At 33.0% G+C, this 24,257-nt stretch overlaps 2 protein-coding genes across 2 annotated transcripts; both read left to right on the forward strand.

The window, feature by feature from the left end:
- The first annotated feature begins 1,378 nt into the window (after window positions 1-1,378).
- LOC107894044 (uncharacterized) lies at window positions 1,379-4,357 on the forward strand. The gene is made up of 4 exons (XM_016819246.2): window positions 1,379-1,634; window positions 1,855-1,949; window positions 2,379-2,635; window positions 3,259-4,357. The coding sequence occupies exons 1-4, from the start codon at window positions 1,605-1,607 to the stop codon at window positions 4,062-4,064; spliced, it is 1,188 nt and encodes a 395-aa protein (XP_016674735.1). The 5' UTR covers window positions 1,379-1,604; the 3' UTR covers window positions 4,065-4,357.
- A 2,676-nt stretch (window positions 4,358-7,033) lies between these two features.
- On the forward strand, window positions 7,034-11,196 carry LOC107894045 (serine carboxypeptidase-like 34). The gene is made up of 10 exons (XM_016819247.2): window positions 7,034-7,746; window positions 8,962-9,069; window positions 9,153-9,248; window positions 9,337-9,429; window positions 9,543-9,631; window positions 9,829-10,122; window positions 10,205-10,341; window positions 10,438-10,530; window positions 10,621-10,729; window positions 10,876-11,196. Exons 1-10 carry the CDS (start codon window positions 7,440-7,442, stop codon window positions 11,023-11,025), a joined length of 1,476 nt encoding a protein of 491 aa, XP_016674736.1. The 5' UTR covers window positions 7,034-7,439; the 3' UTR covers window positions 11,026-11,196.
- Window positions 11,197-24,257: the final 13,061 nt, after the last annotated feature.

The following is a 24,257-nucleotide window of genomic DNA, read 5'->3' on the forward strand; positions in this document are numbered from 1 at the left end:
AAACTCTAGAAATGAATTGTATGGTATGAAATCAAAGTAAATAGATGATTGCCATGAAACATGAATAGTATGATGTTAATAGTATATGGTATAATTGCCATGAAACATGAATAGTATGATGTTAATAGTATATGGTATAATTACATAAATATGTGTGTTTGATTCTTAAATGTATTGTATGTTTGGTGAATAAATTGGAATTGCACATATTTGTGCATTGTTGAATAGGTTGGTTGATAACATATTAGTATGCTTATGCATGTAGATTGATACTGAAGAATGATTGACAAATTGGAATATGGTTTGGTTAGATATTGATGACATAAATGCATGATTTGTCTTAAAGCATATTGCTAATGTTAGATTATATATTTATATCTTGAATCATAGATGTACTACTGAGCCTTATTGCTCAGTATATGGTTTTTTTTCTCCGTGCGTAGGTTTAGGTACCCCTTGAAGCCCCGAGAATTGAAGCTAGCATCCAGACTGTCGTTTTCGACTTAATAAAGTTTGTATAGTTCGTTCATTTTTGTCTTGTGACATGTACCTAGGGACACTTAGCTAAATGTTTCAAAGGGTTAAGTTGTACATGTTGTGATCTTATGCAAATGTTAGAAACTGTGTTTGAATATGTTCTTATAGTTGATTTGGAGTCTTAAAGTTAAAAGTTTATGTATTTGTATGAATATTTGGTTGGTATTTGGAAGATTAGTAGAAACTTTTGACCTAACAAATTGAGCTGTTACCATTCAAGTCAGGACTGAAATTTTAAATTTTAAAAAAGAGCAAAAACTAAAATTGATCAAATTAGAGTATAGAAACTAAATTCGCAACTTATGCATAGTAAAATGACTAATAGAAAAATTCCACTTAATCAATACTAATTTATTTTCATTTCTAAATACTTATCTTAAAATAAATTAGTTTAAATAAACTGGCTAAATTATTAAACATATAATTCCAAAAATAATTTAAAAAAGAGATTAAAACAAACCAATTAGCTAATTTTATGTAAATAACTAATTCTATTTAGATTTATTTGAGCTTAAATTTTGTATCTTTTGAATATTATTCAAAAGTCATTCTAATTTAATTATATTCAATGATTATTTTTGTAATTTTTAATTAAAATGATTAAAAATGAATTTTTTAAAAAATATTGTTAGAATTTGATTAGATCGATTAGATCAAAAATTAATTAGTGTATTAATTTAGAAAAAGAAGTTAAACATGAATTGATATAAATTTATTGAACCGAGTTAAAAGAAATTATTAAATTAATTTTAAAAATAATTTATTTAATTAAATTGGATGAATGATAGAATCGAGAATCGGTGATTTAACTTCAATCCGATGGTAAAAACATTGCTTTTGAGCCTCAGGCAAGCCCGATAGTCCTTAAAAGGAGATGAAAAGCCATGGAATTGGAACCTAAGTTTAAACTCAATCAAGCCCAAACAGAGCACAAACCTAAAGGTCCCCAAAATTGGGAAATATGGACTTTCCCTATTCGACATTCTTCCACCTTCGCGTCTCTAAGCTGAGCAAAGCTTAAAAGTCTCAGACTTTCACTAGGGTTCTTGTTAGCAGCTGCTTTTTCAATGGCTTCTTTTCGCAACAAATTCCAAGATGTAACTACCCTTTTCTCTCTCCATTTCATCCATGTTTCATTTTTTTCTTCATTTTAGGAACTCAAGTAGCTGAACAGATTATGCCTTTTGTTTTTTTGCACATCAATTGTGATATCAAACATCGGATTTATGTCGTTTGTGAAATTGGGTATTGATGAACCAATGGTGGAGTTTAACTCAGTCCATTTTTATGCACTTTTTTTTTCTATTGATGTTCCAGGCTGTGAGAACCTTTGCAAGAAGCCCTAGATTTACTAAGGACCCAAGGAAACTCCAGTTTGAAGTTGACATTAACCGCCTTTTTATGTATACAAGGTTAGTGGTCTCCCACATCCATACCCATGCTCTCTTTCATTATTAGAGGTATCAAATTTTATCTGAAGACCCAACCTGATTAATCTTACTCAGTCTGATTTGATTATAAAAAGTCAATAACCCGAAGCTGAAATCACTTGAACCGGAAACCTGAAAGGACCCAAATCAAGTGTCAAACTCGATAAAACCTGAAATGACTTGACCTGGAAATCTGATTGGCAAACTTACTGTAACCTAAAACGATAGGAACCAAACCGAAGCTGATATGCACTTGAAATGATTTGAAAATATTAAATTTTGAATTGGTTCCAACTCATGTTGACCCGACTCAAAATCAACCCAACCTGCTTGATTGACTAGTCTATTCATTGTCATTATTCTTAGTTCAATATTTTGATTTCCTGAAAATGTTGCTTGTGCAATGTTCAGTTACAATAGTTTGGGAAAGAATGCGGATGAGGCTGATGCGGAGCATATCATCGACATGGCTAGTAAAGCCTCATTTGCCGACCAACAGAAGCAAGTGCAGGAAAATATTCATAATCAAATTAAAAACCTCTGCACTGCAATGGATGCAATCCTTCTCAATGTCAACGAGCCGCAAGAATCTCAGTCCAAAGCTACTCCTTCCCGAAGTGGGCTCAGTTTTGCTATCGGGAGGAACGGCCCAACTAATAACCATCCTGGTGAGTATATTTTTCGTTTATTTTGGTTGTAATAATATGAAATACAAACAGTTTAACTGAAGTTTATCATCGTTGCTAAATTTGTCGTCTCATAGATGAAATGAAATAGCAACAAGTTTTTTCGAATATTAATCTTTTATCTATTGTTTGGCTTTGAACATATATACCTTTGGGATATCTGTTGTTTGACTTCCATTGTATATGCTGCTGGTCTTGAGTTTCCACTTTGTATAACAGAGATTAGAGGAAGGCCATTCTGCTGCTGATGTTCTTTTCGGTTCTAACTATTGATGGTTTTTCAGTCCAGATGCTCCTAAGATAAGGCCATTAAAATGTACCGAACTCTCACAGAGGCCATTAAAAATGTCCCAATGATGTCCTTGGTTCTGACTATTGATGATTTGTCATAGATGAAATGAAATAGCAACATGTTTTTTCGAATATGAATCTTTTTATGTGTTGTTTGGCTTCCATCGTACATGCCTTCGAGATATCTGTTTGGCTTTAATCTATGTGTCATCGGTCTTGAGTTTCCACTTTGTACTAATAATAGTAGTGATTAAAGGAAGGCCCTGCTGTTGATGATGTCCTTGGTTTTAACTATTGATGGTTTTTCAGTGCAGATGTTCCCAAGACAAGGCCATTAAAACGCACCGAACTCTCACAGAGGTTGAAGGATTCCATTGGGTACACTCTTGATGTCAAACAGTCTCAAATACCCCACAGCGAAGCTGGACAAGGTTTATTTTTGAATGGTGAAGCTACTGTTGGATCTGTAATTGCCATATACCCTGGTGTTATATATTCCCCGGCTTATTACCGATACATTCCTGGATACCCAAGAGTCGATGCACAAAACACGTATCTGATAACGAGATACGATGGGACTGTCATCAATGCCCAACCTTGGGGTTACGGAGGTGAAACACGTGAATTATGGGATGGCTCGAAAATGCTAGATGCAAAGCTCAACACGGATGCAACAGAGAAAGGCTCGGATCGGTTTTGGAAAATGCTTAGCAAGCCTTTGGAGAGCTCGCGAGTGGGGAATGGTGAAGTTTTGGAACGTAGGAACCCTTTAGCCTTGGCACATTTTGCCAATCACCCTGCTAAAGATACGGTGCCAAACGTGATGATCTGTCCTTACGACTTCCCGCTGACTGAGAAAGACATGAGAGCTTACATTCCAAATTTATCATTTGGAAACGCTGAAGAAGTAAACATGAGGAGATTCGGCAGTTTTTGGTTCAGATGGGGTTCGAGAAACAGCGAGTCAAATGGTCCGGTTTTGAAGACTCTTGTTTTGGTGGCTACTACAGCACTTTGTGATGAAGAAGTGTTGTTGAACTACAGGTTAAGTAACTCGAAACGAAGACCATCATGGTATACTCCCGTCGACGAAGAGGAGGATCGACGGAGATGGAGCTAAATTCAGGGATATGAGGTATTGAAAAGGAAATTGCAGTCAGTGTAGGGTGTAGACATATAAACTAATGAGTGTTTTGATAATTTTCCATGTTTTTTCCCCTTTCCAATAAATTATTTCTACATATGATTTTGAATGATTCTGTAAAAGTATGCCATCAATATAGCATATTAACATGCCATTGCCATCTATATGGCGGTGTTGGCTAGGTGATTTGGTTATTTCGATTTTTATTTCGAAACGTGTAAGCCAGTCGATTGTTAATTTTTATATCAACTAGAATGATATTCCATCTATACTTGGTTTCGAGTGAGTAAATATTTGAAGGTTAAAATATGTTGTAAGAATGTGTCTGTTTTGAGTAAATATTTAAAGGTTAAAATATGTTACAAATATGTGTTCTAGGGACGTGATTAAAAAACAATTTGATAATTAAATTTGGATATAATTCACACCGGTAGCATTTTTGCTAGTTATCATATTTAATGAAATTAATTAAAAATTCACTTACCTTGTAATTTTGCATACATGCATGTTCATGATAAACTTAAATTAATTTTATACAATAATGATATTTTGATTTTAAGATATTTTTTATACATTTTGATCTACTAGATAATTAACTAAATTATATTATAATTATTATAAATTAATTATATTAAATAACTAGATTATGTAGTATTTAGGGTAAATTGTCCCTTTAGTTACTTTAGAATACTTTAATTTTTTTTTGTTAATTTAGTCATTGTCGTTATATTTTTTAGTTCATTTTTTGACATACATTAAAAAAATTTTTATAACTAATTACAAAGTGCTACATGGCATGACATCTTTCTGTTAAAAAATAAAGATGTTCATTTATTAAATGTATATACACATTAAAAATATAAAAATAGAAATAAATATATAAAAAATTCAAAAAAATATATTTAAAATCTAAAAAAATATAAATTATAAAAAATTTTAAAATAAAATTTTAAAAAATACGATAATTGAAAAAAATAGTTGTAATTAATAATATTATTACAAAAATGAAGAAAAATGTAAAAATTATAAAAAATGTAATTTCTTTCCATTTTTTATAAAATTATAAAAAGGTATTATAAAATACTTTTTTTAATTTTTATAACATTTTTCAATTTTTATATATTATTTTTAATTTTTAAAATTTATAATTATATATTTAGAATTTAGAATTTTTTAAAGCTTTTTATATATATTATATATTATTTTTCTTACATTTTTAATTAATATAATATATTTAATATTAAAAAAATAAAAAGGACACATGGTGTATTCTAATAGTGCCACGTGGCCAGTCAATGCTCCAATCAACACCGGTCAATGGTCAGTCAAAGTAAAAAGTGTTTTGGTTTATCTATTGTTGACCAGCATTGACTGAGACCATGTGACATTATTAGAATACACCTCGTGTTCTTTTTTTTTTTAATATTATATATTATATTGATTAAAAATGTAAAAGAAGTCATATATATTATATAAAAAAGTTTAAAAATAATTTAAAAATATTTTTTTATAAAATTCTAAAATATATAATTTTAAACTTTAAAAAGTCAAAATAATGTTTAAAAATTGATAAATTTTAGAAAAAAATAAAAAAATATTTAAAATTTAAGTAATTGCAAAAAAAAAATTTGAAATTCAAATACTCTTTTAGAAATTTATAATTATATATTTTATAAAAAAATCACTTTTAATCTTTTTACAATTTTTTTACATTTTTTGTAATAATATTATTAATTTCAACTAATATATTTTCAATTATCATTTTTTAATTTTAATTTTATATTTTATAATTTATGTATTTTTCTAAATAATATATATTTATTTCATTTTTTATATTTTTAATGTGTATGTACATTTAGAAAAATAAAATATTTATGTTCTTTACATAAATACATCACATGACGCTTTGTGATTGGCCATAAGATTTTTTTAACGTTTGTCAAAAAATGGACTAAAAAAATATAACTAAGTATGCTTTAGGTATCAAAATTTAAGTATCAAAGTGGAAAAACGAGTATACTTCAGGGACCAAATTGTAAATTAAATCTTATTTTTATTGTGATATAATTTTTTTATATCTTAATGCAAAAAAGCTTTTTCACCGGCGTTGTATCTATACAAAATTTAAATTGGATGTTATTTTTATAAGCACACCTATATTCTAAATATTTATGATACAATTATTGGTATATAACTACATATTTGTAAATATTTAATAATTCGCAACCAATCGGCTTAACTTAAACCATAACTAAATCAATTACCAATAAAATTGATAACGAGTTAACCAATTGAGTCAATTAAATCAATTATAATTGATTTTCACTCACTCCTGCACAATAAAAAGTCAACTGATTCTATTTAAACATACTTAATATATAAGATAGATCCATTTACACTAGTGTAAAATTAAATTAGTTTTATATTCTTGTACAACTTTTTATACGATTAATATTTTAACAATGCAACCATCCTATTTTATACTCCATTCATGTATATCATGCATATCAAATTTGATATAAATTTAAAAAAATTAACTTTTCGTTTTATGTAAAAGAAAAAACTCTTTAACTATTATATATATATTAATATAGATAATATTTAAAATCGATACACAAAAATATTAGATCAATTAAAAATTATATATATGACAAGTATAAATATCTTAATAAATTCAATGATTGAGTCACGTAAAAAATCAATCAAATAAAAGATTATGAAAAGATGTAATTATTAAACCACCCTCCTAAATTTATTTATTGTTTAACCTAAACCCATTAAATATACTCATTCTATAACATCCAAACCCATTAATTCCCTCAACTTTTAAAATGATTACTTTACTCATTACAATTATTTTTCAAAAGTATTTACTATAATATTATTTTTTTATGAGCATGAGATAATTTGGTATGTATGTATTGGAATGATAGATATGTGAAGAAAAAGAGGATGGGGGGATGAAATATAAAATTTCAACATAATAGAGGGATTAAAACAAAATTAGACCTAATATATAGACTACAAAGCTGTCAAATGTTTCAATGCAAAGCAATTGACCAAAATTTCGACTCTCTTTTTCACTCCCATCCATTTTGGTGCTTTCCAAAAATATCTCCAAGATTTTCGTCTAAGCAACAAATTATTCACTTACAGATCATACACTTCAGTTACCGGAAAAGGGAAAAAGAATCAAACCATATCAAAATAAAATCATTCATTAAAAAAAATCTTTGACTAACCTCCTTGAATATATGAATCTTTCATATATATATTCACGCTGCGCGCCAGAGGCAAATAATATGTACGGTTTTCCGGCCAAGAGAGGAAGGAATCAAGTGTAGGTCTCCAATGGCTTCCAATGCAGCTGTTTCTTTGACTTTTGTTTTGCTCTCGCTTAGTGTAAGCGTGGGTATAGGGAGAGTGAGTGTTGGTAATCAAGGATTTCGGCAAGGCGACAATGGGCTGAGAGGCGGTGTTTTGGATCGGCAAGAAGCCGACCGGGTGACCAAGCTTCCAGGTCAGCCGACAGTGGGTTTCAAGCAATATGCAGGGTACGTTACGGTGAATGAGAAGCATGGAAGAGCACTGTTCTATTGGTTTTTTGAAGCCACGAGCGAACCTCAGAAACGTCCTCTCCTTCTCTGGCTCAACGGAGGTAAAGTTAACACTAAAATCCTTTCTTATTTTGCTTTTAGGGTGCAAGAACATGGGATGGGACTGTTGAGCTGCTTTTCGATTTCCATGAATATCGTTTTATCTCTAATTAACAGTTAAATTATGGTTTTAGTCCCTCTATTATATTCAATTTTGAGAATTGGTCTCAATTTCCATTCTAATTAAAATGCTGGAAAGCTTGTAACTTACAACTACTTATCATTGACATTATAAAATTAGAGAGACCCTACCATTTACTATACTCTTATTTAAGGGTTGGTATCATCTATCAATCTGCTTTCAACATGTTATAAAATTACCAAAACCCTTTTATTTTCTCATAGTAACAAATATTGTTTTTAAACTATATTTATCTCATCACATTTTTAAATAAAATCTAGAGAAATATTCGTTATCTCAATTTTATCATTTCCATCAAAATAACATTTAATTTTTATATGCATTTTTCTTTTATAATTTTGTTACAAGCATTTCACTCATATAGTGAGTTTACTATAATTTCAAATTTGAGTGACGTAGAAACACTAAACTAATAATTTGACAATAATTTAGCTATCCAATTCCCAAGGATGAGGCTCATGTTGGGATTGGCTTTTACATTTATGATTGATTTTATCACATCTCCTTTTCAAGTCTCTATGGATTTGGCCATGACCTGACTCGTAACTTTCTTTCGCTTGGACCATTACTGCATGATACATGAAATATCTTCTTCTTATTTGCTATCTTCACATTGGTCAAAATTGTCATCTTTTGGCATTTTTTCTAAAAAAAAAAATCTAATAATTCATGCATAGTCATCTAATATTTTATATTATTTTATTATAAACATGTTCACAAAATTATATACATATAAATTTTGGTACATTATTACCCGCAAAGTATAACCTTACTAATATAAATATGTCAGTTTACAATAATCATCACTATCACCATTTCTATCAAATAGACTTAAATACTTTGAATTTACAGTAATACATTTATATTAAATATCATAGTCAATAATTAAGAAAATAATTTAAAATACATTACAATGTAAAATTTATTTAATATGGTAATTTTGAGAAAATACTATACTGGTAAAGAAAATCCATATAATAATTGGAAACTATGTATTGTAGGTGTAAATAACTCCTTTTATCTTTCCACAATCAGTTCATCTTTTACCAAAGCTTAAAATTAATTAAAATTGCAGGTCCTGGGTGTTCATCAATTGGTTATGGACAAGCAGAGGAACTGGGACCTTTTTTCCCTAAGAAAGACCAGCAAACACTAAAGCTCAACCCTCATAGATGGAACAAAGGTATATCTGTGTGTGTGTGTGTGTGACTATGTAATTTGAGTATTGTTTCAATTTTTTTTAATTCTTTTTGTTTTCCCATGCAGCTGCCAACTTACTGTTTGTTGAATCTCCTGTTGGGGTTGGGTTTTCATATACCAACACTAGCAGAGACATCAAAGAACTTGGTGATGAAATTACAGGTGCAGAAAAAGAACCCTTTTAATGCAACAAAACTTCTAAAGATAAATCTCAATTTTCTGACTATTCCTTGTTTTCTTGAATGTTTAGCTAAGGATTCCTATGCATTTCTTGTGAACTGGTTCAAAAGATTCCCACAGTTCAAGTCCCATGATTTCTACATTGCTGGAGAAAGCTATGCTGGTATGAATGGCAATGTTTCTCTTACATAATACTATATTTTCCTCTGATTTGATCCAGTTGCTCCATAGCTTTCTTCATTAACCATGTTTGTACTGTTTTTAATGAAATTTCAGGGCATTATGTTCCACAGCTAGCCGATGTCATTTTTTACAAAAACAAGCATGTTCCCAAGTCAGATCACATAAATATCAAGGGAATTATGGTAAGGGTTTAATTGCACTAACATTCTTTTCTGTCATTAACTCGGATGAGTATCGAATGAGGGTATGCATCTTAGAATATACATAGAATCCGGTTGAAATAGATTATGTCCAAATGGGAATGAACTGTGTGATTGTATAATAAAGAGTAGATAAAATAATTAATAACATATATGTATGGAAATGAACTTTGATACAGATTGGGAATGCATTGTTGGATGATGAAACGGATCAAACAGGGATGGTGGATTATGCATGGGATCATGCAGTGATCTCTGACAGAGTCTACAACAATATTAAGGCCAAATGCAACTTCAGTAGTGAAAATTCAACTCAGGATTGCAACGAAGCCCTCGATGATTACTTTTCCGTATACAGAATCATCGACATGTATAGCTTGTATAGTCCTATTTGTGTTATCAACTCCAACAGTAGCAGTAGCAGACAACGCCGGACAATTCAAGGCATTGCTCCTCAGATACTGTCCAAATTTGTAAGTTTCGAACTTCTAAATTGAACTCCGGGTTAGCCGCTTGTGACATATCCCCAATTTATATCGAATCCGGTTCCTGCAGGATGGATGGCACAAAACACCAGCAGGATACGACCCTTGTGCATCAGACTACACAGAGAGTTATTTCAATAGGCCAGATGTTCAACAAGCACTTCATGCCAATGTTACCAATATGTCCTATGCATGGACTCATTGCAGGTATTATCAAAATTCATTCCCATTTACCAAATATCAACTTTAATCAACCACCATGGGACAAATACATTAAATTCGAGTTTTTTTATTTGTCTGCAGTGATGTGATCTCAATTTGGGGGGATTCACCAGCATCTATGCTTCCTACAATTAGAAAGCTTATAGCAGGAGACATTCGCATATGGGTTTTCAGGTAAAATTTTCTCAATTATCTTGGGAAAACAAATGAACTTTCATGGTAGAACTTTAGTTTTGGTTTATCGTTTTTCTCCCCTATTTGCAGTGGAGATACTGATGGGAGAATTCCAGTCACTGCAACTAGATTAACCCTCAAAAAGCTTGGATTAAAAACCAGTAAAGAATGGACACCTTGGTACACCTACAACAAACAGGTGCTACTGCTATTATATTTCATGTGAAAATATATAGTTTAAATAGCCTTTACCGATGCTTACTGATTATCACCCTTTAAAAATGATTACATGAATGAATCGGAATAATTCCTGGTTTTCAATTTACTTCTTTTTAAATGTCACAGGTTGGTGGATGGACGATCGAGTATGATGGGCTTACCTTCGTCACCATTAGAGGAGCTGGTCATCAAGTTCCAAGTTTCAAGCCAAAGCAGGCACTTCAGCTGGTTAAGCATTTCCTGGCCAACAAGAAACTGCCACACAAACCATTTTAGGTCATTATTGCATGCATCATTTTGGGTTGAATTAGAAGAAACATTTTTTTATCAGCTTTTTTAGTTAAGGGTTTACTTGGCATGAAACTTGTACAGCATTGTTTCATCCATTGCATAAAGTGAAAGCACATTTTAAAATGAATTAAAACTCTATCCTGCTAGTTTTTATTATTTTTCCGACATCTTTCTTAGGATTATAGGAATGTCATTCTTTAAAAAAAAATCGCCATTTTCAGTTGTTTTATAAGAAAACCATGAAAGCATATTATATAGTATTCCAGAACGAAAAAGAGCGTCTCGATTATAATATCCAACGAACCCTGTAATCGCCATCCTTTGTAGATTTGAAAATTATTGCTAATTTTGGCATTGATGATGATAATTGGTATTCGATGATAATTGCCTCCTTCGGAAGACTTCTGTTTTTTTTTTAATGGCATAAGTGGTTATTGAAATTCGACAGGTATCGGAACCTGCTTTATTTTCCTCATTTGTATCCCTCTTTTCTCTTTGACTTTTTCATCCCAAATTATTTCAAATCTTTATTTTTCATTGTTAAAAAAAAATTCAAAATTTAACCTTAAAATTCGTTACCCATCATATTTTAACAAAAATCCTTATTTCAATTGCTTCAAAGCTTTGTTAGCATTCAAAATACGAAAGAGAAAACTATCGAGAGAGAAGAAGATGAGAGAAAACATAGAGAGAAAAGAGAGAAATTTTAAGAAGAGAACTTGTACTGTATTTTTTTAGACTAAATGGGAAGATAAGCTATGAAAAAAAAAAACCAAAAGAAACTCAATTACACTTTATAAATTGTATGCAAAAGAATCAATGAAAAACAAAAACTCAAGACACATTTTATTCACTGATTTACATCCTTTATATAGGCTGAAACTACAACAACTTTAGCTAAAAATAGGATATCTCAGAAGCAAAATCATAATCAAATGTTAAACCATGATTTTACCTAACCATTTAACAACTTCATTGAAACTAATTTAAATATTTCATCTACTAATATGCCCAAGATTTTAGGCCACTAATTGAGTTGGTGGTGAACTTTAACACTCCCCCTCAACGCCAACTCTAAACTTTTTCACAATCCGAAGTTGTGAGCAAAACTTTTCCAACTTAGTTGTACTCAAGCCTTTCGTGAACAAGTCTGCAACCTGGTTATCAGTCTTGATATAGGACAACTCAATTTCTCCTTGTAATACCTTCCCCCTAACAAAATGGTAGTGCACCTCCACATGTTTGGTCCTTGCATGAAACACAAGATTTTCTGCTAAATGAATAGCTGACTGATTGTCACAATAAAGGAATATTGCATAATCAACTTTTTGGTGCAAATCTTCTATAAGTTGCACTAACCATGTACTTTCTTGGGATACCATAGCAGCTGCTCTATATTCTGCCTCTGTTGTCGATAAGGACACAGTTGGCTGTCTTTTACTACACTAAGAAATTGTCCCTGAACCAAACTTGAATACATAGCCAGTGGTTGATCGACGTGTATCGTAATCCCCTGTATAGTCAGCATCACAATAACCAACTAGTTTGCAAACCTCACCTTTCTTATATAGAAGACCATAATCAAGAGTACCCTTCACATATCTTAGAACTTGTCAAACTGCTTCCAAGTGTTGTTTCTTGGGGTTCTGCATATATCGACTCGCTACCCCAACAATATAAGAAATATCAGGTTGAATTAAAGTTAGGTAAATGAGACTACTTACAAGTTGCCGATACATCAACTTATTTTCCAAGTCTTTCCCTTCATGAGCACAAAACTTGGTGTTTGGTTCCACTGGTATAGTGACGGTCTTGCAATTGAGCATTCCAAATTTTTGCAACAAATCTTTTGCATATTTCTCTTGACAAAGAAGCATGCTTCTTTTGTATGATCAATTTCTAGCCCTAATAAGTGTTCAAGTTGGCCAAGTTCCTTCATTTGAAAGCAGACTGACAAGTTTTGTTGAAATTGGAGGATTTCTTCACTATTATCTCCAGTGACTATCAAATCATCCATATACACCAACACTATTGCCAACTTCCCTTCACTAACTTTGATAAACGGACTAGAATCTGCATGAGCAATAACATAACCAGCTTGAGTTAAAAACTCAGCAATCTTACCATACCATGCTCTCAGCGATTGCTTTAACCCATATAACGCCTTCTTTAACTTGGAAACATAACTTGGATGACTTCCACTCTCAAATCTAATAGGCTGATTCATGTAAATTTCACGATCTAGCTCTCCATGCAAAAAAAAGATTCTTCACATCTATTTGCCATAGCTTCCAATCTTTGATAGCAGCAAGAGCCAAAAGAACTCGAATAGTAACAATCTTTGCCACCGGATTAAACGTCTCTTCATAGTCCAATCCATATTGTTGTGAAAATCCCCTTGCAACTAACCAAGCCTTGTACCTCTCAACTGATCTATCAGGATGATACTTTATTTTATAAACCCATTTACAAGATATGGGTTTCATATCTGGTGGACGTGGCACAAGCTCTCAAGTCTGATATTGTTTCAATGCAATAAACTCTTCCTCCATTGCTTTTACCCACTCAGAATCTTGAGACCCTTATTCATAAGTTGTTGGCTCGACCAAAGGTTTTTCCTCTTCTACAGCTACATTAGCATACTTTGGATTTTGCCTACGAAATCTAGTTAATCTTCTAAGTTATGGCTACGAAGTTTCTTCACCCTCTAGATTGATTCGGCCTCCTCCCTCTGATGAACACCATTTCGCCAAGGATTTGTTGTTGTCTGAACAACTTCATTGTCTCCAATTTCATCATTAGCTGCAGGACTTGGTTGTATCTCAAGAAACTGCTCCTCTATTTTCTTTTGGGGTTGATCTCCTTTTACGTCAGAATCTGGCAACTTCACTTGTTGTGGAGTCCACTAAGAAGAAGTTTCATCAAACACTATATTGCATGATGGGTAGCATTTGTTAGTCACAGGGTCACAACACCTCCATCCTTTCATTTGGTTATCATATCCAACAAAGATACACCAGATTGCTTTTTTATCGAACTTACTCTTTAAATGAACTGGAACAAATACATAGCAAATACACCCAAAAACTCAAAAATGACCAACAGCAGGTTTAGTATCTCATAGTACCTCAAAGGGTGAGATGGAACCAAGCTTTGATGTTGAGAGTTTATTAATGACATAAGTAACGGTCTTCATACATTCCGCCTAAAATCTTTTAGGTATATTTTTTGCATGAAACATACTCCGACACGTCTCAGCAAGATGTCGATTCTTCCTCTCGGCAACTCCGTTTTGCTGTGGCGTGTTGGCACATGTGAATTGATGATGAATCTTGTTATTTCTTACATAGGTAGAAAATCCATCTGATATGTACTCCCCACCATTATCTGTGTGTAAATATTGAATTTTTCTACCAATATCTTTTTCAGCTACTTCTTTAAATTTTTTAAACTTGGAAAATGTCTCTGATTTTTCTTTCATAAAGAAAATCCACACATACCTTGAGAAATCATCAATAAAAATCACTATATAGCGCATCTCACTAATTGAAGGTTGCTTGACACGCCTAAATACATCAGAATGAACTAGCTTTAACGGAGCCTTTACTTTGTACTTAGATTATTCATATGGTAGCTGATGTGCCTTACTGAATTGACATCTTGCATAAACAATATCATCTCGCACTTCAAGTTGAGTTGAATTTTTCATCATAACTTTCAGCTTGTGGTAGCTGACGTGTCTAAGCCTTGCGTGCCACAAATCTGTTGTCTTATTCTTCTTTGTTTTGTCCCACATAAGCAGTTTCTGTCGACATCACATAGACTGCTTCCATTCTCTTCCCTTCCATGGTTGGTGTTTCTGAGACTTTAACATTTTTGAATACCTTTACACCATGTGGACTAAACAAAACATGGTAGCCTGTAGATGTTAATTGTGCCACAGATAACAAATTTTTCTTTATGCCAGGCACATGATAAACACCTTGAATTAACATTGGATCAGAACTAAATTGAGGCGCGATAGTCATCTTACCAACATGGGTGATAGGTAACCTTGAATTGTTAGCCGTTACCACAACACAATTTTCTTTGTATGCTGCAACATCTTGAAGCTTTTCTTAATCACTAGTCATATGATTAGAACAACCAGAGTCAACAATCTAATCATTCTTGTAGTCAATCTTCTGGGAAGTTGTTACTGTGAGTGCCAAGTCTTCTTCTAACACAGCAAAGGATGCTTCAGCATCCCAGTCATCATCACTCTGAATAGCTTCTTTAGATGTCATTGCATTAATCTCAACAACTTTCTTCTTAGACCAACAGTCTTTGGCCATGTGACCTTTTTTACCACAATTATAGCAATCACCATCAAACTTTTTCCTCTGGTTGAACCGGTTGTTGTAGTTGCTACGCTTTTGAGTTTCTTCAAATTGAGAACTCCCATGATGAATTTCTGATTTTCCATCATCTTTTCTTGGTCTACTTCTAACATTATACTTGGGTTTTTCTTTACTCTTTCCACTAAAAAGTGCCACATCCTTAGTTTGGATTGAGACTCCGCCCATTTGTTTTGGCAAAGCCTCTTGACCTGTCAACAGATTCTCAAAATCTGCAAGCGATGGTTGTGTTGGCCATCCTTGAATTACAGCAACAAAACTCTTGTACTCCGGTCTCAATCTATGAATAATGATTCTTCTTATTCTAGAATCTGTAATACGAGAACTAGAATCAAGTTCAGAAATCTCATGGCATAAAGTTTTTACCTTAGTGATACTGGTTTATTGCCAAATCTCCTTACTTCATTGATAACAATTCATTCTCTAAAAGTTGTAGCCTTGTGTCATTTTTTCGTAAGAAAAGTTCTTCCAACGTGTCCTATGCCTATTTTGGTGTGTCAGCGTCTCTGATATGCTCTAACATTTCTTCCTCTACAGTGGTCTTAATTGCAAACATAGACTTGCCTGTACTGGCCTTCCACTTCTTTAAGTTGTTAGCTTTTTGAGGCAATGGTGAAGGCTCATTTTCGCTAACAATTTCCCACGCATCTTGAGCCTGTAAGTAAGACTTCATACATGTTGCCTATGTGTTGTAATTTTGGTTATTAAGATTTTTTACTGCTCCAACAATTGAAAAATCAACCATGATTATCTTCATGAACTTGGCCTTGATACCACGCTATTAGACTAAATGGGAAGATCTACTATGGAAAAAAAACAAAAGAAACTCTCTCAATAACACTTTATGAATGGTATACAAAAAACTCAATGAAAAACAAAAACTCAAGACACTTTTTATTCACTGATTTACATCCTTTATATAGGCTGAAACTACAACAACTTTAGCTAAATATAGGATAACTCAGAAGAAAAATAAAAATCAAATATTAAACCATGATTTTAGCTAACCATTTAACAACTTTATTGAAACTAATTTAAATATTTCATTTACTAATATGCCCAAGATTTTAGGCGACTAATTCAGTTGGTGAACTTTAACATATTCATTTCATGCTTTGCTGGTTACAATGGAAATGCTTAAAAGGAAAGAGAAAAGAAAACTGTTTGAAAGTTGGTTACTGCTATACTATTCATTATTGGCTTAGCTAAAAAATGCCCCATTTCAATAAAACTCTTATACGCTCCGTTTTCATTGAAATGCTACACAACATTTTTTATTTCATCTTTTAACTTGTAATAACTACCCCTCACTGTCGAGATCCTTGTCCCCAAGGATCAAACTTAGGATATTTGCTTTGCAATTGCTCTAGAAGTTCCCAAGTATCGTCTTTCTGAAAAGAATCAGCCCATTTTACCAGAACTTTAGTGATTCTTTTGCCTAGGCACCATTGTTGTCAACTGCAGGTAGACTGTCTTGGGTAGGAGTTATTCCCATATGAAAAGTAGGGTGTACCTTTGACACAAGAGGTAGCTGCAACCTTTATGCTACCTTCCCTACTCGAGCTTCTACTGGAAATGGTCCAAAATACTTTGGGGATAGTTTCTGTTTCCATCTTTTCTTGACTGAGTGCTGCCTATAATGTTGTAACCTCAAGTAGAACAAATCCCCCATGTTGAACTGCTTCTCATTCCTATACTTATTTTCCTGATGTTTTATTCTATCTTGAGCTTGCTGAAGATGATACTTCAGCATTTTTCTAGCAGCTTCCCTTTATTGTAGGCTCTTATCAACTATGACTACTGGAGAGGCACCGACAAAATAAGGGTTATAGTGTGGAGGAGATTGGCCATAAACGCCTCACATGGTGAGCTATGGATAGCTGAGTGACGGGTTGAATTATACCACCACTCTGCTAAAGGTAACCACTAAAGCTAGTCACCAGGACACTCTCTTGACACACAACAAAGATACCCCTCCAAACATCTATTTAATACCTCTGTCTGCCTATCTGACTTAGGGTGATAGGCTGTTAACAAGTGCACTTTAGTCCCCATCTTTATGAATAAGTTCTGCCAAAAATTACTTACCAAAATTCCATCCCTACCTGAAATGATCGAGTCAGGTAACCCATGCAACTTAAAAATATGAGACCTACTTTTGAGCCACTGTTATCGCCGTGTAAGGGTGTGCTAGAGCCAAAAAATACCCAAATTTTATGAGCCTATAAACTACTACCAGTATTACAGTTTTGCCTTTAGACTTAGGGAGCCCCTCTATGAAGTTCAAGCTAACTGAAGACCATGCCCTGTCTAGAATTGGCAATGGTTGCAGTAAGCCAAGTTTGGCCACAGTCTCAGACTTGCATTTTTGACATGTAAAACATTCCCTGATCCAAAGCTTCACATCTTTATTCATGCCCTTCCAGTAGATGATTGAAGCCATGCGATTTCTGGTGGCATGTACACCCGAGTGTCCTCCGATTGCACTCGCATGAAAATGTTAGAATATGGCCCTCCTAAGATCCCAATCACTACCAGGTGTATTTTAAGGATGATGCAAATTGGTTCTTGACCTCTTCACAGAGTTTCTGAAGCTTGCAGTCAGATTGGTAAAGTGTTTGTAACTTACCTAGTAAATCAGAAATCATGGTAACACTAGTCATTTGCCAAACCTGAACAATTTTAATAGAGTTGTTTCTCGAAGAGGCATCAGCTATAGTGTTGCTCGACCTTTTCCTGTAAATAACTTCGTAGTTATAACCCAACATTTTTACAGCCCACCTTTTCTGAAATAGTGTGATAGCTTTTTGGTCTGATAAAAATCTCAAGCTTTGATGATCAGTTCGAATCTTGAAACGCCTCTCCACTAGATATGCATGCCATTTTCTCACTGCCATCAACACAGCTAACATCTCTTTCTTATATATCAACAATGCTTGATGTTTAAACCCCAACCCATTACTAAAAAATGCTATTTATTTGCCTTGTTGCTAGAGAACAACTCTCACACTAAACCTAGAGGTATCAGTGTCCATGCAAAATTCTAGCTGAAGTTAGGCAAGGTTAACACAAGTGCTAAACATAGAGCATCTTTCAACTGCTGAAATGTAATGGTAGCTTGATTGTTTTATTGCCAGGCATTTTTCTTAAGAAGATTGGTAAGTGGTCTAGCGAAAATTTCATAATATCTGAGGAAATGAATGTAGTATCCAGTAAGGCCTAAAAAACTCCTCAATTCTTTAATATATGTAGGTGTAGGCCAATTCGCAACACATACCACTTTTCCTTTGTTCATGGCTACAATCTCTTGTGCTATCACATGGCCTAGATACTCAACTTGTCCAGTCCCAAAAGAAATTTGCTTTACTTAAAAAAAGTGTGTATTACCTTAGGATTAGGAAACCACCCTAAAGTGCTTTATGCATTCATCTCAGCTTGCTGAAAAATACTAAAATGTCATAAAAAAAGACCAACACTATTTTTCTCAAAAGGGGCTTAAAGATGACATTCATGAGTGCTTGAAAACTTGATGGAGCATTGGTGAGCCCAAAGGGCATTACGAAGAACTCATAATTCCTTTCATGAGTTTTGAATGCAGTTTTGAGGATATCAGCATAATTTATCCTTATTTGGTGATATCCTGACCTGAGGTCCAACTTGAAGAAATCCCTTGCATGACTTAGCTCATCCAACAACTCATCGATGATGGGAATGAGAAATTTATCTTTTATGGTTAGTTGGTTGAGCTGTTTGTAGTCTATACAGAGCCTCCAGTTACTAATTTTTTTAAACCATAACTATGAGTGAAGCAAAAGAGCTGGTACTGTCTCTGGTCACACTAGTGTGTAGCATTTCTTGAATAATCTTTTCTATTTCAGCCTTTTAAACTGTAGGGTATCTATAAGGTCATATTTTGATCACAATATTCTCATCCCTCAAGGGAATTTTGTGGTCCTAGGGTCTTGTTATGGGCAGGCCTACAAGGATCCCAAAGATGTCAGAAAAATTATCTAGGAGTCTTTGTATGCCTACATGAAGCTGAGGGCCACCTGCTTGTATGAATAATTGAGTAGTTGAAGTCATCAGCATTGTGCAAGGTCATAAGAGCTGGTCAGCAATGGAAAAAGATATTGAAGACTGAGTTGCTAACATGACATGTATGCTTCCAAGAAGAATTCCTTGCAAGGTGCAATGTCTTTCACCGAAATGGAACTGCATAATTAACGACCCAAAATTCTAGGAGATGGGTCCTAGTGAGAGTAGTCATTATATTCCAATGACCAAATCATACCCTTTTAGAGGTAACAACATAAAATCTATGACAAACTAGAAACCCTGGGTCTCTCACTTAACTTTCCTACGTGTTCCTCTAGTCATTAAGCACCTATCATCTACTACAACTACTTTTAACTGTTCCTGGTATAACTACTTTTAACTATCAAAATGAGATTCCAACAACATCTGGTATAACTGCCCTTTGATACATTTGTGATCAACATGGTACTTGGCTATGCACCAAAAACATATCCCATTTTGTTTCCTTTCAATCATTAGAGCTGGACTAATTCCTTTAGAGGATGCTCTGGGCCATTAATTCCTTTAAAAGACCCTGTAGTAACAGTGATAGGAGCTTCAAATGTAACCAGTGAAACAACTCTACTTGGAGCAGCACTTTGTTTAACATTCGAGCCAGACCAAAACTCCCTCCCATGGAAGTGTTCAAAATATCCTCTACTTGACTGGTTAAATGAAAAGCATCAACTAAGGTTTGAGGCTTAAATAACTATAAATATTTTTTGACATCATGTTTTAAATTACTAATGAAAATAATTAAAGCATGTTGTTCAAGAAAGTCTATTTGGTTTAATAGGCTTACAAATAAATCATGAAATTGCTCCACAGAATCTTGTTGCTTAAGGGTTACTAGTTCTGACATGGGGTCTTTAAACTTCCTTGAGCCAAAACATTCTCGCAAACTGATGGCATATCTTAGTCAATCTAGCATGTGCAACCCTCCATGTTTTAGGGCATGAAAGTGATGCCAGTCAAGAGCTCGACCCTCTAATTTCAACATTACGGTATGAACTCTGTCATTCTCAAGAACTGCTTCTACTTCAAAAAATTACTTCAACTTAGACCACCAAGCTTTTAGTCTGTCCCATCAAAACGAGGGCACCCCACTCTATAACTCTTCTCCTAGGACCCTCCTGCTTATGTAGGAACTGCTAGGGGTAGAGAAGCTTCAAGGGGTTTTTTTGGAGGGAGTCCTGGGGGTGGTTTTCTCGAAACACCATTTCCTCGGTCTTGAACAATAGCATGAGTCAGCACAGCAAGACTACCAAAATATTGCGTAAAAAAATCGTGAAGCTTAGATCTAAGATGATGAAGTTCAGATCTAATTTCTCCTGAAAACTCATCCTTAAATCCATGTAGTCGATTTTCCAGTTGCGTCAAACTTTACAGCCAATTAGGAGAGCTTTGCCTGAATTTTTCCACCTCTTGTTGCAACACATGAACTTCCTTTTGTACACGGGTAGTTACTCCCTCACCAACTATTGTGATCGAAAAGCTCTGATACCTTTGCTAGTGTTCAAAATACGAAAGAGAAAACTATCGAGAGAGAAAAAGATGAGAGAAAACATAGAGAGAAAATAGATAAATTGTAGGAAGAAAACTTGTACTATATTCATTTCATGCCTTGTTGGTTACAACAGAAATGTTTAAAAGGAAAGAGAAAAGAAAACCATTTGAAAGTTGGTTACTGCTAGACTGTCTGTTATTGGCTTAGTTCAAAAATGCCCCGTTTTAATAAAACTCTTATACACTCTGTTTTCATTAAAATGCTACGCATCATTTTTTATTTTATTTTTTAACTCGTACCAAGCTTATTCAAGTTCTCTAACAAGCTTATTCAAGTTCTCTAACTTTGAAAATCATCAATATATAAAACCTTAATTTTTCTTTTTCTATTTTTGTTAGATTTTATTATTTGTTATGATATTTTTCTACTTTGTACTCATAAATTATTTCAATTTATTATAAAATGTTGTAGTTTTAAAAAATATGGTATGTTTTAGATTATTTTTAAAAATATTATAGTTTTCTCTCACATAATTTTCACGATTTCATAATTTTTTATTTTGTGATAGCATGACACATGTTGAAATTAGGTGAAACATCCATGTCACGTGGCAGTTTCACCTAGTTTCAATACTTGTCATTTCTGATTAAAAAAACTAATTTTTTTTAAAAGCATCTCCTTACATAGTGGTTTCAAGATTGGAAAGAAAAGACAATTTCACTCGGCTTTGACACATGTCTTTTATATATCATATAAATATTTTTATTTTAAAAGTTCCCCCTTGTATGGTTTCAAGATATAAAAAAAGACAGTTTCACCCGGCTTTGACACGTGTCATTTCTAATATAAAAATATTTTTATTTTAAAAAATGCCCTTTTAGGGGTGCTATCAAATCATTTTTTGCATTCAGTTGAAGTATCAATTTGGCAAAAAAGTCAAATTTTGAAAACTTCTATTTTTGACCTGCTCATTTCTATCCATCAAAACTCCAATCCCCAATAACATCATGCTACATGGCGCTTTAATAAATTATTTTTTATGAAACCTCTAGGTCAAGTGACAATTTTAGACTCTGAGATATCAAAATTGAGAATAAAATTACGAAAACACCTTAATGCATTTTATATAACTGCCTCTTCATATAACAACCCAATTTTAGTGTGTCGAAAACAGTGGTTTTAGGACCACAATTTCGACGAGTGATTTATTATTTTAATATTTATTTAATGTTTACGAGATTATTTTAAGGCCAGATTAAAGTTTCGTTAAGAAAATTTAAAGTTTAAAAGGTTAATTAGGTAAAAAGGACTAAATTGTAAAGGTTACAAAAGTGGGTTTCTATTAGTTAAAAGGGATAAATGGCTATGGAAAGGAAAGTTAATGTAATTAGACGGTAAATGTACCATAATTAAGTTAGTTGATAATTATGGACATGGTTTAATTAAAAATTTTAATTAATGGTAAGGGTAAAATAGTAAATTAGTAAATAAACATAAATTTAATTAAGTGAAAATCATCATTTTCTTCAATTTTTTTTTGGTTTCAAAACCAAATCTCCATTGTTTAAAGGAAGAAATATTCGGCCAAGCTCTTTTTGATGCATGGTAGGTGATTTTCATCCCGTTTTTAATGATTTTTATGTTTTTAAATTCATTTTAACTTAATTTAGCTAGCTCGAGGGTTAATTTGCAAAATTCATAAAGGTTGAGGGACTTGCCATGGTTGTTTTTGAATAGGTTTTGAAGTTATTTGATTTATTATTAATCTTGGTTGTAAAACAAACTTGTTTTGTTAAATGATTTTTTTATGAATTTTGAAATAGGTTTTAAATTGTTGAAAGTATAAACCCATGGGTTTTATTGTGAAATGTTAGTAATTATGGGCTATACCAAGGTCCCTAGTAGATTTGGTTAACATGGGTTTAGGTTAAAATGGTTAAATTTCAATTTATAAGCTTAATGACTAAATTGTAAAAAGTTAAAATATTAGGGGTAATTTCATAATTTTTACATAAAATATGAATTATGGATTGAATTGAATACTTGAAGTACTTAATTGAATGAAATTATCTATTTAGATCAAGATAAACAACAAATAAACTTAAATCAAGGAAAGGCGAATGCTTCGGATTAGTTTTCAACTTCACTTTTACGACCATAGTTATCAAGGTAAGTTCGTATGAATTATAATTGTATTAATGATAGGTAAATTGATTATTTACTATATTGTGTTAATATAAACGGGCTTGAAAATGCTTATGTATCTATGTTTTGAGTAATTGACGAATAATGAATCCCATTTGAACCTTAAGAATTCTTAGAATAAGAATGACATGTCATTAGGGATTTCATATTTTGATTGTTGGTCTTGAATGTCCTACTGAAGGCTGAGGTCCTACATTTGTTGCGGATTCTCCACAGCTCGTGTGAGCAGCATTGTGTAGCCAACATTTCGACCCACAGCTCGTGTGAGTAGGCCCATTTCGCAGCTCATATGAGCATTATTAAAAAGGAAAGGTTACGGTTACAAGGAAAGGCACACTATGTGTGAGCATTCTTGAGTATCCAATGCAATTCTCGATTGTTCAACAAGTAAGTAAAAGAAATGACATGGTATCTATACAAACGAAATGGTTCATGATCAAGTAAAGGAAATGACATGGTATCTATACAAACGAAATGGTTCATGATCTTATGAAAATGTTGATGAGTTAAATGTTGTATTTTATGAAATCTACTTATGATATAACTGAAGTCATATGTATCATGGATGAACTTACTAACTTGTGAGTTTGATGGTGCTTGTATAGGATTTTACTAAGCTTATGGTATTGGTAATGATATTATGCTTATTCTATAGTTTGTGCTAAAAAAATGGTAAGTTATGTTTGAGTTTACACGAGTTTACTAAGAACTAATTGCTTACGTATTTACTTTCCTTTATTTTATAGATTATCGGAAGCTCGATCAGTTGGAAGCTTGTCGGAGATCTATCACATTATCCAGCAACCATTTTGGTAGTTTTTGAGTATTTTGGCCAAGGTTATAAATGGCATGTATAAGACCTTTTGTAATGGTAGTTCATGAATGTGTTAATGTTTGATTTGGTATGTATATGCTTTTGAAGTTTATGTTTGGTTTGATGAACTTTGGAGCTTTGACAAGTTAGGTCATTTTGGCCATTCTTAAATGCTTGTATATAAGATTCTTTTTGGTATGTTTGTGATGGCATGTAAATG

This window comes from Gossypium hirsutum, chromosome A13 (assembly GCF_007990345.1).
Source record: "Gossypium hirsutum isolate 1008001.06 chromosome A13, Gossypium_hirsutum_v2.1, whole genome shotgun sequence".
NCBI lineage: Eukaryota > Viridiplantae > Streptophyta > Magnoliopsida > Malvales > Malvaceae > Gossypium > Gossypium hirsutum.